This window comes from Atta colombica, unplaced genomic scaffold, assembly GCF_001594045.1.
Source record: "Atta colombica isolate Treedump-2 unplaced genomic scaffold, Acol1.0 scaffold109, whole genome shotgun sequence".
NCBI lineage: Eukaryota > Metazoa > Arthropoda > Insecta > Hymenoptera > Formicidae > Atta > Atta colombica.
Window position 1 is genome coordinate 1,114,036 of NW_017259194.1, and position 13,644 is coordinate 1,127,679.

The 13,644-nt window shown below is 34.5% G+C and overlaps 2 protein-coding genes across 3 annotated transcripts in view; one reads left to right on the forward strand and one right to left on the reverse strand.

Annotated features, from left to right (window-relative positions):
* The window catches only part of LOC108693664 (lactoylglutathione lyase), a 6,896-nt gene extending 3,408 nt beyond the window's left edge, over positions 1-3,488 (forward strand). The window contains exons 6-12 of the mRNA XM_018202766.1: positions 1,194-1,377; positions 1,454-1,843; positions 1,938-2,219; positions 2,325-2,451; positions 2,532-2,820; positions 2,914-3,131; positions 3,203-3,488. Coding sequence (XP_018058255.1) covers positions 1,194-1,377; positions 1,454-1,843; positions 1,938-2,219; positions 2,325-2,451; positions 2,532-2,820; positions 2,914-3,131; positions 3,203-3,295 — 1,583 coding nt within the window. The 3' untranslated portion in view covers positions 3,296-3,488. The remainder of the gene's footprint in view (positions 1-1,193; positions 1,378-1,453; positions 1,844-1,937; positions 2,220-2,324; positions 2,452-2,531; positions 2,821-2,913; positions 3,132-3,202) is intronic.
* Positions 3,489-3,633: 145 nt separating this feature from the next.
* Positions 3,634-7,061, reverse strand: LOC108693650 (TFIIH basal transcription factor complex helicase XPD subunit). 2 transcript variants are annotated; one of them, XM_018202705.1, is made up of 13 exons: positions 7,012-7,061; positions 6,835-6,934; positions 6,514-6,768; positions 6,203-6,436; positions 5,990-6,113; positions 5,822-5,918; positions 5,557-5,690; positions 4,943-5,472; positions 4,689-4,864; positions 4,337-4,616; positions 4,081-4,191; positions 3,882-3,980; positions 3,634-3,788 (listed from the first exon to the last, which is right to left on the reverse strand). In XM_018202705.1, exons 1-13 carry the CDS (start codon positions 7,014-7,016, stop codon positions 3,654-3,656), a joined length of 2,280 nt encoding a protein of 759 aa, XP_018058194.1. In that variant the 5' UTR covers positions 7,017-7,061; the 3' UTR covers positions 3,634-3,653. The 2 variants fall into 2 exon arrangements, with proteins under 2 accessions (XP_018058194.1, XP_018058186.1); XM_018202697.1 differs by lacking the exon at positions 7,012-7,061 and having other exon boundaries at positions 6,835-6,984.
* Between the last annotated feature and the right edge of the window lie 6,583 nt (positions 7,062-13,644).

Here is a 13,644-nt window from a genome sequence, read left to right on the forward strand (position 1 = left end):
CACAATTGTATATTTTTTTTTATATTATATTATGTTATATGTGTAGAGTAACAGAATTCTCGACAAATAAAATCAAAATATTTATTTTTCGTTTCCAAATGGTTCAGATTTTACTATACATTTATAATATAATATTAATAATCTAATAATATTAAGTCGATGTATAATTAAAAAGAAAGAAATTACATTGTGTATTATGAAAAGAGCAAAAATATTTCTTGAAAATTAAACTTGAATGATTTTCAAATTACATGCACGTTGCAAAAAATTGTAGATATATCTCAATACAATTTCAGACACATATATGTATACAGTACACATTTGATGGTTCCTACACATTGGACGCGGAAGCGCTTATCAGTTTTCACCGAGGATTTAAACTGGATCGTAGAACCAGAATGTAAGGACCAACTACAGTCGAGTATTCCCCTGTTACAGTCAAATGACAGAGGAATGCTCGACTGTAGTTGGTTGATTCTTACATTCTGATCCGGTCAATTATCGCGTAACAAAATGTGACGCAGTAGTCAATAAGCTTATAGCTTCTAAGACCGGAAAGAAGTTCACACGGAAAAGTGGAATAGTGGAAGCCAATTGGAATAGTAGCAGGCGGTACATCTCGTTTGTCTTTTCGCGAGTTCTGATTGGCTTCCACTTTTCCGTCAAAGTGTGAGGTGTGAATCCGACCTAACATGTTCATTACCGCGTCGCATTTTGCCGCACGGTAATATTTCCGTGTCCAGTATGCAGAAGCCATATATATATACGTACATGACAGATGACACAAGCGTGGGTGGATGTGTGGGTAGTGGGTGTCTTCACTTCACAACGAAGTTTTCGCGAAATACAAGGGAAAGGGCAGCGAATCGCTGTATATAATTCATCTCGTTTTGATATTTTGTTCTGATATTACTTTTCATACTCCCTAATATTCACGTGTTTCTCGCGCGCAGCAATATCGCGCGATTTTACTTCTTCCATATTTCTTCAATGTGCGTTTCTGAGTTAGAGGTTAAGCTGTCAGCCGCAATCTGAAACAATCTGTATTCCCCGATAGGTACGTTTTCTTAATAAAATTCTTATTAACATCTCTGCATGTCGATTAATTTCGAGCCTACTCGTCATCACAATTAAAGGTCTATACTCTCTCATATTCTTTCACTGCAGGATGATTGTCATTCTAATATTTTTAGGTATGGTAGAAGATAGAAAATATGAGATTCCAAGCCGTATCGAGTGCGACGGATATCGAGGTACGTTGAAATACGTCGGACCTGTTGGAAACACCAAGGGAGAGTGGTTGGGAATAGATTGGGACGATTCGACTCGTGGCAAACACAATGGCACTTACGAAGGTGTAGAGTATTTTCAAGCCAGGTAAAATGAAGCAATTGATAATACTTTTTTGCAACGACAATAGCAATAATCTATAATTTTGCATATAATTTTCAAGACATTCCACATCAGGCTCTTTCATACGACCAGGCAAAGTCAAATTTGGGATATCTTGTCCACAAGCTATCAAAATGCGTTATGGGCTAATTGACGATGAATTAGCAGGCATAGACAGGGACGAAGTATCGACTTTAAGGAAAGAAATGAATGCACCGTTTTTAGAGCTTGTTGGCTTCTCCAAAGTGAACAAAAAGCAGAGCAAGTTTGACCAACTAAAAATAGTGTGGCTAAGGGAACAATGTGTATCCAATGTAGGAGAGTCACAAGAATTGGAAAAATTATGTCCTAATTTGGAAGAATTGGATTTATCTAGAAATTTGATAAACTCGTGGAAAATTGTAGCAAATATATGTTCCCAACTTCGTTTTCTGATGCGTCTTAATGTTAGGTGAGTAAGGAAGTAATTAGAAAATGTGTAGAAGTTCAATATATACTACAAATATATACTACAAATATAAGAAAAATTTGTTTTATTTTCACAGTGAAAATCATCTGCCTATAGAAGATATGACAGCATTAAAAGATTCATTTTCAACAGTTAAGCATTTAACTATAGCTAGAATGAATTATAACTGGTTTGATATTCGACAATGTATATCCATGTTTCCATCAATCGAAGAACTTTCAGTTTCTTTTAATATTGTTATGACTATAGACGATATGACTTGTGCAAATACTAATTTAATGAACATAGTTACATTAATACTGGAAGGAAATTTAATATCAAGTTGGGATGAGATACTTAACCTAGGTTCCCTTCCATGGTAAGTTATAAAATATTTAACTGTCCTCTTTTTTTTATTCAATTTCTTTATTTTTTAAAAAGCATGAAATTTGTTTTATATAACTAAGAGAAATTCTTTTTACAGCTTAGAATATCTTAATTTGAATTTAAACAAAATAGATAGAATTAGATTTTCATCAACATCAACAGATAAGACTGCTTCATTTCCTATTCTACGTCAACTACATATTTCGGAAAATCACATATCAGAGGTAGTAAATTTTCATAGATAGTATCAATCGAAAAAATACATTTTTTGCATTTATGCGGTTAAAATTTCTGGCAATTTTAGTGGCAATCCATTAGTGAATTGGATAAATTATCAAACCTGGAAGATTTAAAATTCAGAGGAAATCCCATTTTGGAAAACGAAACAGTAGAGACTGCTCGACAATTGGTAATTGCAAGAATTGCGAAATTAAAGATCTTAAATGGTACAGAGATACTTCATGATGAAAGGAGAGGTGCCGAGTATGATTATTTAAAATTGTATTTACCATTGTGGTTAGAAACTGAAAGTAATTTGAAGAAAAAAACATCTTTTATAAATGAACATCCACAATATCCTATTTTAGTCGATAGTACGTATAAAATTTATTTTTTACACCAACAAAGAATTCAACAAAACTTAATTACGATTTCTTGTAAAATAAAAATCTATTTTATAATTTCAGAATATGGAATTGCGGATATTCCTTCGGCTAAGCCAAAAGTAGAAATGATTTCAAATGTGATAACCGTGGAGTTTGTATGCCCAGATGATCCGCATCAACCTAGAGGAATTAAGAGGAAGTTACTTAAAGATATGGAAGTTCAAAAAATGATTGGGCTTGCTCAAAGACTTTTTAAAACTAGTGGGAAAATTCCGATTCTTTCGTTTATCCCACGGAATGTAAGTTTAATGTTATACAAAAAACAATTATATTTAATCGACGGTACAAATAATATATTGTAACATTTCAGCTATCGAACGATGAAATCTCATTGGATAAACCATTGCAAGAACTTAGTTACTATTCAATTCAGGACGGTGATCAAGTTCTTGTGAGGTGGTGATACACCGAGTCGAATAAATTACATTTATAGATATACTGTATTTTTTACGCTGATAAAATCTACTCTATAATACTTTGTTATTAAAATTTTTTTAATTGCATCGCATGTTCTTGATGAATTTTGCTGAGATTGTGGAACCTGGTAATGTAAGCTTAAGTTAACGAGATAAATACTCTTGCCGCTATTGGAAAAAGTATTTTATATTTTACATTCCTTATAATACAGTTGCAATCGAAAGTACAAATTATAAATAGGCCTTTGTACAAGAAGCTGCATATGAAATATATTTTCTGTAAATTACAGACATCACTTTGCCTAAGTAAAACGGATTGCTCAGCTTGGTGCCAATGTTGTACTATCAATTTTGCTGAGCCTTTTGTTCAATCTTGGCAGCCTCTTCTTTCTCAAGTTGTTCTCTCGTCAATAATGACAATCCAAGTTGGTTCTCACGCGTGAATGGCTGTGCCATTTGTCGTAACCATCTTTTACTGATCTGAAAATTGTAAATAAACATTATTACTAGATAAATTGTCAAATTTTAATCACTAATCACAGCACCTGCTACCAAACGAAAAATTAATATTACTTGTATAGCTTCTTCGGTTGATAAGTTGCATAAGCTATCATTTAAATGTTCCTGTATCCATTTTGGTAATTTGCTTCGTTTATCTATTCTTGAAAATCTCTACAGTGATGAAAATACAGTGATGGAAATGATGTCATATTATAAAATGCAAAAATATTTTTTTTGTAAATACGACGGATTGTTCTTCAAAAAAATATACCTTATCTGCAAACACCATGATACCGTAATCTGTTTTTCCTCTGATCGCACGTCCTACGCATTGTGCGGCGTGTCTCATGGCATCAAAAGTTAAGAAATCGTTTTCTCGAATCTGGGGAAACATTACAGAAACACACACACACATATATGTATATATGTGTGTGTGTGTGTGTGTGTATGTGTGTATATATATATATATATATATATATTTTGTTCAGAAGTAACAGAAGTATTTTATGATGATTTTATGGATTTACTTGAAACTGATCTCTGAGATATTCCAAACGCGCCTTTAAGATACGTGACTGTGTGTACACGTAAGGTATGCCAAACATCAGCACGGCTCTCCCCAAATGATGATCAAAGTCGACGCCTTCGGATACTTTTCCACGAGCCACCGAGAGTAAAACAGCTCCTCTACCGTTTTCGCAAGCCTTTATGTAATTGATCAGAGCTAAACTGGTTTCTGCTGAATCCTGAGTTTCAATGAATAATAATTTATGCCTCTGAAGTTGATCCACAACTCCTTGATCGTACCTATTTATAAATTATTATAAAATTTCAGCATATATTTTAATATATTTTATTTATAAACATATATGTACATACCATGCGGCTACTACGGATTCCATATATAAATATGATGTAAAAAAGCAAACTAAGCCGTCGGGCACTGTCGCAGCAAATTCGACTAACAATTGACCATAATTTCTTATAACAGCCACATCTTCTCGTGTTTCGTATTTTGACGAAATGGCAACTTGATCATTACCTTTAGCAACAATCTGATTTTGAGAAAGCATAAACAGATAAAGTATTAATAAAACATTAAATTATTTATCTTCAATTTTTTTTTAACTTACCATGGGTAAAAGACACGGTCTAGCTAATGTCATTGTAAAGGACGACATTATAACCGGATGAAAGTTTAAAACTTTGGGATACATATCCAATGGGGACAACGTCCCAGAAGTGATTACCACGGACTGAAATCTATCGAATATGGGTTTGATAGCAATGGAAGAATCTAGACAGCTAAAATGTAAAATTGGATTCAATACTGTTGGCGTTTTATCGTCGAATGGTTCCACTATAATTGTGAAGCCGTGCGTGTATGTAGAGACTAATGTCGCAAGATGCGTCACTAAGATTATTGGAGAGAAATCTGTTAGATCTGTTATCTCCATAGTACGTAAGAGGGACGCTAATCTTTGGGCACAAAATCGCAATGGTTTTCGTTCAATAGCGACCTTCGCTTGGATATCCTTAAGAAATGCTGCGGGTGATTCTTGCACGACGTGTTGAACACGTAAGCGAGTTTTTAAATATTCAACGAATCGTTTCAAAAAGCTAACAAAATGCTCGGCATTTCTTATGTTACCGGGAATGACTTCTGTAAAAAAAAATTTAATGAAAATTGTTTAAACATTTTACATGTATGAGATATATAATATTTTTAAAATACAATTTTTTTAACCTTCAAGTATTTCGTTCGGTAAAATAGGGTTGGCTAAGATGACATCAGTTTCTCTCTGGAATTGAGCATCTCTCAGACCTTCGACCAATCTTTCGTACTCTTCCTTCAATTTATTTACATCCTCTTGTCTCATTCTGTATCAAAATATAATAATCTCTTATAAATCCTAAAATATTATATGCAAGAAAGGAATAGGACTTTTTCCAGGAGAAAGAATTTAGGCTAATTGAAAAAGATATGATATATAAGATTTTGAAATACTTACTCGGCTACAGTTTTCTCTAAGAGTTGTATGTTAGCTGTACTTTTCTCCATTGTCTTTCTGTTTATCTTTACACTCATGGAATCAATGCAGACATTATCTAAAATTTATAAAAATGTGATTTTGATTGCAAATTATTTAAGTGTCGATAAACGAATTTAATTCTTATACCAATATTATGAGCCTCATCAAAGATAACTATTGAACTCCTGCTTAATTCTTTGGATACAGTCTCAGCGATCTTTGGATCCAATAAATAATGATAACTATACACTACAATCTGTGCATGCAAGATCTGAAAGTGTTAAATATCGATTATCAATTTTATATCTTACTTAAATTGTTTATAAGAACAAATAAAAAGATTCCTAAAGTTTTTTTTACTGTAAATCTTGCGAGGAAGTATGGACACCAATTACGATCTTTTCCATATTCTTTTAAATCATCGATGGAGTAAATACCAGGAGGCATAATTTGTTCTCTGCCCTCCATATCAAATCCTTCATAAAAATTACAAATCGGAGTAGATTCATCATAATTATGTCTTTCTCGTACATATGATGCAGTAAGAGAATGACAACGGCCATCTACAATTTTACCTTCTCGTTCTCTACTGACCTATGCATAAAAATACAATTCATTTTAATATACATCTATGAAAATCAGTTTTTAAAAGTTTTAACAGTTTTAATTACCTCAGGATGGATACACATATTCTTACGCGAGCTAAGAACTAGACCAACAATTTTTGGCTTGCTTTTGGTTTCTTTCTCATAATAATCTATAAGCTTCTTTAGCTCCTCTATAACTTTCTCTATCTCTGGCACTGTCCGGGAACAATAAATTAACTTTGTTACATCTAATGGATGCTCCAGCATATATGCCACAATGAGTGACAATAAAGTTATCGTTTTGCCAGTGCCTGAAGGCATCTCTAACAAACAATGTCCCTAAAGCATAGAAATTAATTACAATATTCAAAATCAGCATCAGTAAAATGCAAGAATAAATGATACCTTGGCATCCAGGCCACGTTTGAGCTCGAGCATGTATGCATACTGCTCTGGATAAATATAATCATACGGAAAATATACAATCAATCCATCAACGCTTATCCTGTAGCAGAAATGTAAGTTTATAGATAAATATATAAACGAGCAAAACATTTCATTTGATGTAACGCTCGTACTTACTTCATATTGTTGTTTACGCTGTTACATGCGCATATATAATAATTATATATATTTACAGACTATATTTAAATGTCGGTAATTATTTAGAATCGCTTCCTCAGCTCAAATTTTTATAAAATATACTCATTCAATACTTTTTTCACTCGAAAAAACGTAGCAGTTTTTCTGCATTTTTCTACTTTACAAAACAAGTTATTAAGCGTTAAAGATTTTATTTTGTTTGAAGCCTCCAGTTGGAGGTCAGATGTCTTCTACTCTTCCGCGCAGTACTTCGGCACAAATTTTAAGCGGTTAAAGTTCGAAACTTTAGAGGTTAAGATATCTTTTAAGCCCCAGACAATGCAAAGGATATAGCGATAGTGATAGAAATAACGATTTCAACCTATCATAAATCAGGTACACTGGAATATACAGTTTCTGATAGGTTGAAATGAGTATACACAATTATATACGAGCTAATTGCGCACAAGCTAATCACAGCGCTAGAAAAAAAAAAAAAATACTCCCTATGTAGAAGTTGTGACGGCAATGGGCAATTGCTGACAATATACAAATGAACCACTCCCGATTGAAATCGTGTTATCGTTATCGCTATTTCTTCGCATTGGGTACGTTCACGCAGTGGCCAGCGCATCCACTGCTTTCTCATCTGCTAGTCACATGACCTAAATTTATCTAACGGACTTCTGCACGAATAGCTTGTAACGTTCGCCGATAAAATAAACGCGAACATCTAGGGTGCGTTCAGGAAATCTGGGTATTGGTAATAAGATAAATTCCTTCTGAAGGCACCTTAGAATGATCGAGACGAAGGAATTTCTGAACGGGTGATGCAATTGGGGGACTGGTAAACATCGGTGAAGATTGAGAAAAGGCATAAAAATAAGATTAATTGCTGTTACAATTACGAAAAAGAGATCGTATTTGTTCTAGAAGTCAATTGTATATTGAAACGTAGTGACTTAAAAATCTTTCAATAATTATGTAACTTAACCTTACTTTCATCAGGCACATGATTTTATAGTGCAAAATGCACATTGCGCATGTGGAACGACTTTTATCCAACTGAAAAGTAGGTTGATATAATAGAATGATCTTAGAGTGATCTAAATGCTCGTTTCTGAATGTTTTGGGTAAATTATACCTGAAGTTTCTGAACATCTGAGGTATACAGAGCATTCCAGAGTTACCTAGGCTTAATATTTGAATGCACCCTTATAGCAATTTCGGCTGGGATGCATTAGTGTATACTGGTACTATAGTTGTACTACAGTACTTGTACTGTGGCATTTTCGAATATATCATAACTGGTCATGATGGCAAACCTGACTGAGAAAGAAAAAACCTACCCGGATTCTAGTTACACTTCGTTCAATTATTCTATTTTTATGTTCGTTACAAAGCATCATTTGTATAGTAACCATTAAAATAAAGTTTCTTATACTAACGTTTTTTATTAAGAACGAATATTTCTTTATTGAGAACATATTTGGGGACCCCGATGTGATCGGTGGTTATATATTGGAATTCGATCGTTGTGAATGACGAGATTAACGCATCTCATTATGTCTAATGGTGATTCACCAACCAAAGCGAGCTCTGAATCATTATATACCCAAGCGATTACTGATTCACAAGCATCAGGCATGTCGAATAACCAATCAAATTAATCATCCAGAAACATATTCGATCTATCACTAGGAATTGCAGCAGCAACATAAAGATACCGCTGTTTTGGAAAGAAAAAGAAAACTTTTTAGTTTGTACTAGTAGAAGCTGTGTTCAGCATCTCTAGAATATCTAATGACAACACAAAATTCAGGTATTGTATTAAATTTAGACAATACAGCATTACTTTTTGTCTCAGACATTATTGCCAATCCTCTCTCAAGCGACAAATGTAAAGCTCTCAAAAATCGGATTATATGATCTTTCGATGAGACTGGAGAGTCGAAATTAAAAAACTAATCCGTGGCAATGAAATCGATGATGATAAACCTTCTAATTTTCTCCAATGGCTTAGAAATTTTGCTAGCGGACAATACAATGATTCAGTCCTACGTACACTATTTTTTGACCAGCTACCTGAGAATGGTTCTGGCCATTAGGCCAGACTTGTCACAAACTTGTCCATATTAGCGTTAGCCTCTGCAAGTACAAGCAGATGGCACTAAACAAAGCTGCCTGTTTTTACGCGACCATAAGCTACATTTAAGCTACCAAGTCGACACCAGGGCAGATATATCCATTCTATCAAAAAAGAAAATAAAAGGACCATATTCTCTTAATGACTTCAAGTTGGTTGTAACGAACGGATCCGAGATTAAGACTTATGGACATAAATGACGCAGGTAAATCTCGGTTTCAGACGATCATTTGTATGGAAGTTTACAATTGCTAATGTTACTCACGCAATTCTGATGTAGACTTTCTTCACCGCTTTAGTCGATCTTGCGAACGTCTTATTGACGGAACAACCAATTTACAAACTTCCGGTCAGCTACGTAATTCATGCATAACTACCATTAACACTAATTGTAGATATCATCAGTTACTTAAAGAGTATATTGATGTAATTAAGAGCGCCCCTAGAAAAGAAGGCATACATCAAATTCAGCATTACATTATAACTTGTGCCTCCCGCGGCTGAACGAGCTCGACGTCTGTCTCCAGAGAAATTCAGGATAACTAAAGCTGAGTTTGACTTAATGATCCAAGAGGGAATTTGCCAACCTTTCTCAAATCAAGTATATATGGGCATCACTCCTCCACACGGTACTCAAAAAGAGTGAAGATTATCGCTGTCATTAATCGCTGTCAGCATTCAAGAAAAATATTCATTACGTCACACGATTTTTCATATATCTCTAAATGGTTGCAGAGTATTTACAAAGTTAGACTTAACTCGTGCTGCTTTTCCAAGTCCCACTCGTTCAAGAACACAGACAAAATTGCGATTATTGCCATTCGAGCTCTTCGAATTTAATGTAATGACATTCGGTCTTCGTAATGCAGTCCAGACATTCCAAAGACTAATCGACACTGCACTTCGTGGCTTAGATTTTTGTCATCCGTATATAGATATTTTAATAGCCTCACCGGACTATTAAACGCATGAAAAGCATTTAAAAGGAGTCTGATAGATTACGCGAATTTGGCCTATCAATTAATTTCTCTAAATGCGCCTTTGGTGTAGAAAAGGTCGAATATTTAGTCTACCGAATCAATCATCAAGGCGTCAAATTCACCTTTACCAGAACGAGTTACCGCGATCCAAAACTTTCCAAAACTTAACAATACGTGAGCTGCGATAGTTTTTAGGAATAATCAATTTTTATCGTAGATTTCTTAAGGATGCTACAGAAATACAAGCTCCTCTCATATCTTGTTGGAGCAACCAAAAAGGATAAATTATCATTTGGACTGAAGAAAGTGATCGTGCCTTCATTACAACAACTCATAGAGTGCCTCTTTGATTGTTCCTTCCAAAGGAGCATCTCTAACTCTTATTACGCGTCTGAAATTGCCATAGGCGCTGTCTTCGAGCAAAAGGTTGATGATTCTTTGCAACTCTTGGGATTTTTTTCCAAAAAACTTACCTGCACAACAACGCTATAGCGCTTATGACTGTGAACTGCTAGCTGTTTACGTCAATCTAAAGTTTTTTCGCTATTTTTGTGAAGGACAAGATTTTATAATAAGGACTGATCACAAATCCTTAGTCTATGCCTTCCAGCAGAAATCGGATAAAACTCTTAGACAACAACTTTAACTGGATTTCATCAGTCAATTTTCCACTCGAATCATCCACTGGAAACATCGCTGGAAAGGAAAACTCCGATAGCCTATCGCGCATTGAGCAAATAAATTTACCAATTATTGTCACTACTGAAGAACTAGTTAAATATCAAAAGGAAGACAAAGAATCTTAGTTGACAATAATTCTTCATCTCTCGTTTAAAAAATTATATTGCAGTGACAGGAACACCATTTTGTTTTGTGAGCTCAAACGACATTCGGCCATATGTTTCACAAGTTCTAAGACGTCAAGTTTTCAATGTAGTCCATAACGTAGCGTTTACTCAAGCATTAAATCTACACAAAATCGCGCGTCGTTTCGTATGACTTTCTATGCGTAAAAATATTGCTGACTGGATCTGCACTTGTTTAGCATGTCAGCGTAGCAAGATCTTTCGTCATGTTAAAAATATTTCAGATAAGATTGCAATATCAGATGAACGATTCAGACACATTCATATGAACATTATTGGCCTATTACAACCTTCAAAAAATTTAAAATTTTGTTTAACTATTATTGACAGGTTCACGCAATGGCCGGAAGTCATCCCCATCCAGGATACCTCAACAGACACTATAATTAGTGCATTCTATACCTGGGTCGCCAGATTCGGAGCCATCTACTACTACTACTACTGATTGTGGAACACAATTTGAATCACGTTTATTTCAGGCTCTTGCACAATTCATTGGTGCTAAAAAAATTCATACTATAGCGTATTATCCCGCATCTAATGGCATGATTGAACGTCGCATCAGACATTAAAAACTGCAATAATATGCCATAATAACTGCGAATGTTTGACTTATGTTTTTCTTCAGTACTCCTGGGACTGCGAACTAGTATTAAGGATGATATAAATGCCTCTGCAGCAGAATTGCGGGACCTCATTGTGATTTCCGAGTGAGTTCTTTTTAGACATAGAACAAACTAATCAGCCTCGATTACTTTTAGAGCATCTCAGACAATCCATTCGTTCAGTCAGGCTTACTCCTATTTCACACCATAGGAAGGACAAATTTTTTTTTTTTTATCGAGACCTCCACTTCTATATATACGTTTTTGTTAGTTATTATTTTACAAAGAAGCTTCTGGACCCCCTTATGAAGGTCCCTTCCAGATTTTCCAATGAATTTCAGACAAAGTTTTTAAAGTGGATTTAGAAGGCAAACCTACAACAATTTCTACTGAAAGATTAAAACTCACTTTTTTTGAAGTTACTTATGGGTCTCCAATCACAAGCGACCAACATACGGAAGCCCTACCTGTACCTCTCCGTACTTACCAACGATCTAAGAAAGTTCAATTCTTAAATTCTTAAGCTACTCGGAGGGGAGTACTTGTGGCGAACATACCATAACTGGTCATGTTGGCAAACCTGGCTGAGAAAAAACCTATCCGATTCTAGTTACACTTCGTTCAATTATTTTTCTTTTTACGATTTTATGTTCGTTACAAGGCATCACTTGTGTAGCAACCATTAAAAATAAAATTTTTTATACTACTTTTTTTTATTAAAAACGAGTATTTCTTTATTGGGAACATATCCTCATAAATGCATATAAAGACCGTTGGGATTTCCAGTTGGGCGAGATTAGCGATAAGGCGCCTTTTTTTGGAGCACTCATTTTTTTTGTGACTGTGATAATTAGAGGAATATTTCACTGAGGAGCTTTTGCTTTATCTCTCACTCTCCTTTGTACTGCTCTCCGGAAGGGTCTTTTTATCGCTCTCCTACTGTTTGACATGTAAAAAGTGTCGAAACTTAACCTCTAAGACATGTGTCTGTCGATTGGCGGGCACGTGGATTCTCCAGGATTCGAAGAAATCAGAGAGGATCTGATGAGATTTCTGTTGCAAAAGACTTCTCGAGATACAGAAATGGAATTATCTGATGGAGAAATTGCAGATGTGGACATAGTCGGCGTTTTGAAACGCAGTCATCCGACGATAGACGAGGATTCTATCGCCAACAATCACTCGGCCAAGTTGCCTCGCGACTTAAAGAAAGTTAGATCAAAGCTGATTGATTCAGGTGCCTCTATTGAAGAGATATCCAGAGTTGTTGTGAAGAAGACCATGAATCATCCCATCAGTGTACGAATAAGGATATACTTAAGGGAGATAAAAATACTTCTGGCAACGCAAGTACAGTGAAAAGACTCAAGTATGATGCTTTTAGCAGAGCACCTTATGTTGTCATGTTGCGTTCCAGATCTGACAATACATCTAGCAAGAAGAAAATGTCGCTGGTCAAAATCTCCGGAATATTAAATAAATGCAATATTAAATTTAACCAGGTTGCCAAGTACTCTCTATGGAAGGTGTCATTCTTATCTAAGTCTGTGGTTGCCCAGTCAGAAATAATTTCTCGAAAAGACGTCGTTTCGAAAATAAAAATCGAAAGTTTTCGAAATTTCCGTTAATTTCGAAACGGATTTTTAGCTCCAATTTCGATTAATTTTCGAGTTGGAAATAAAATCTTGAATTGATCTAGCCAGCATAAAAATATACTACTAGTGTCACTAAATAAATGCAATAAATAAATAAGTAAATTCGATAAGTAATGTCATCAATAGCGTAATAGTAGTGGAGAAAATTTTATTAGTTTCATTGAAAGTAATAGGTATAGTTGTAACATATCTGTTCAAAGATATTGTGAAAGAGGCGGAACAAAAAAATATAATTAATGTTAAATATAATACTAATGTACAAATGATGACACTTATATATGATAATAACTTGTTTTTAATAACTTGTTTTATTATAAGATATTATTTTTATTAACTGAAATAATACTAATTGCTCTAATGAGATATATATATATATATATA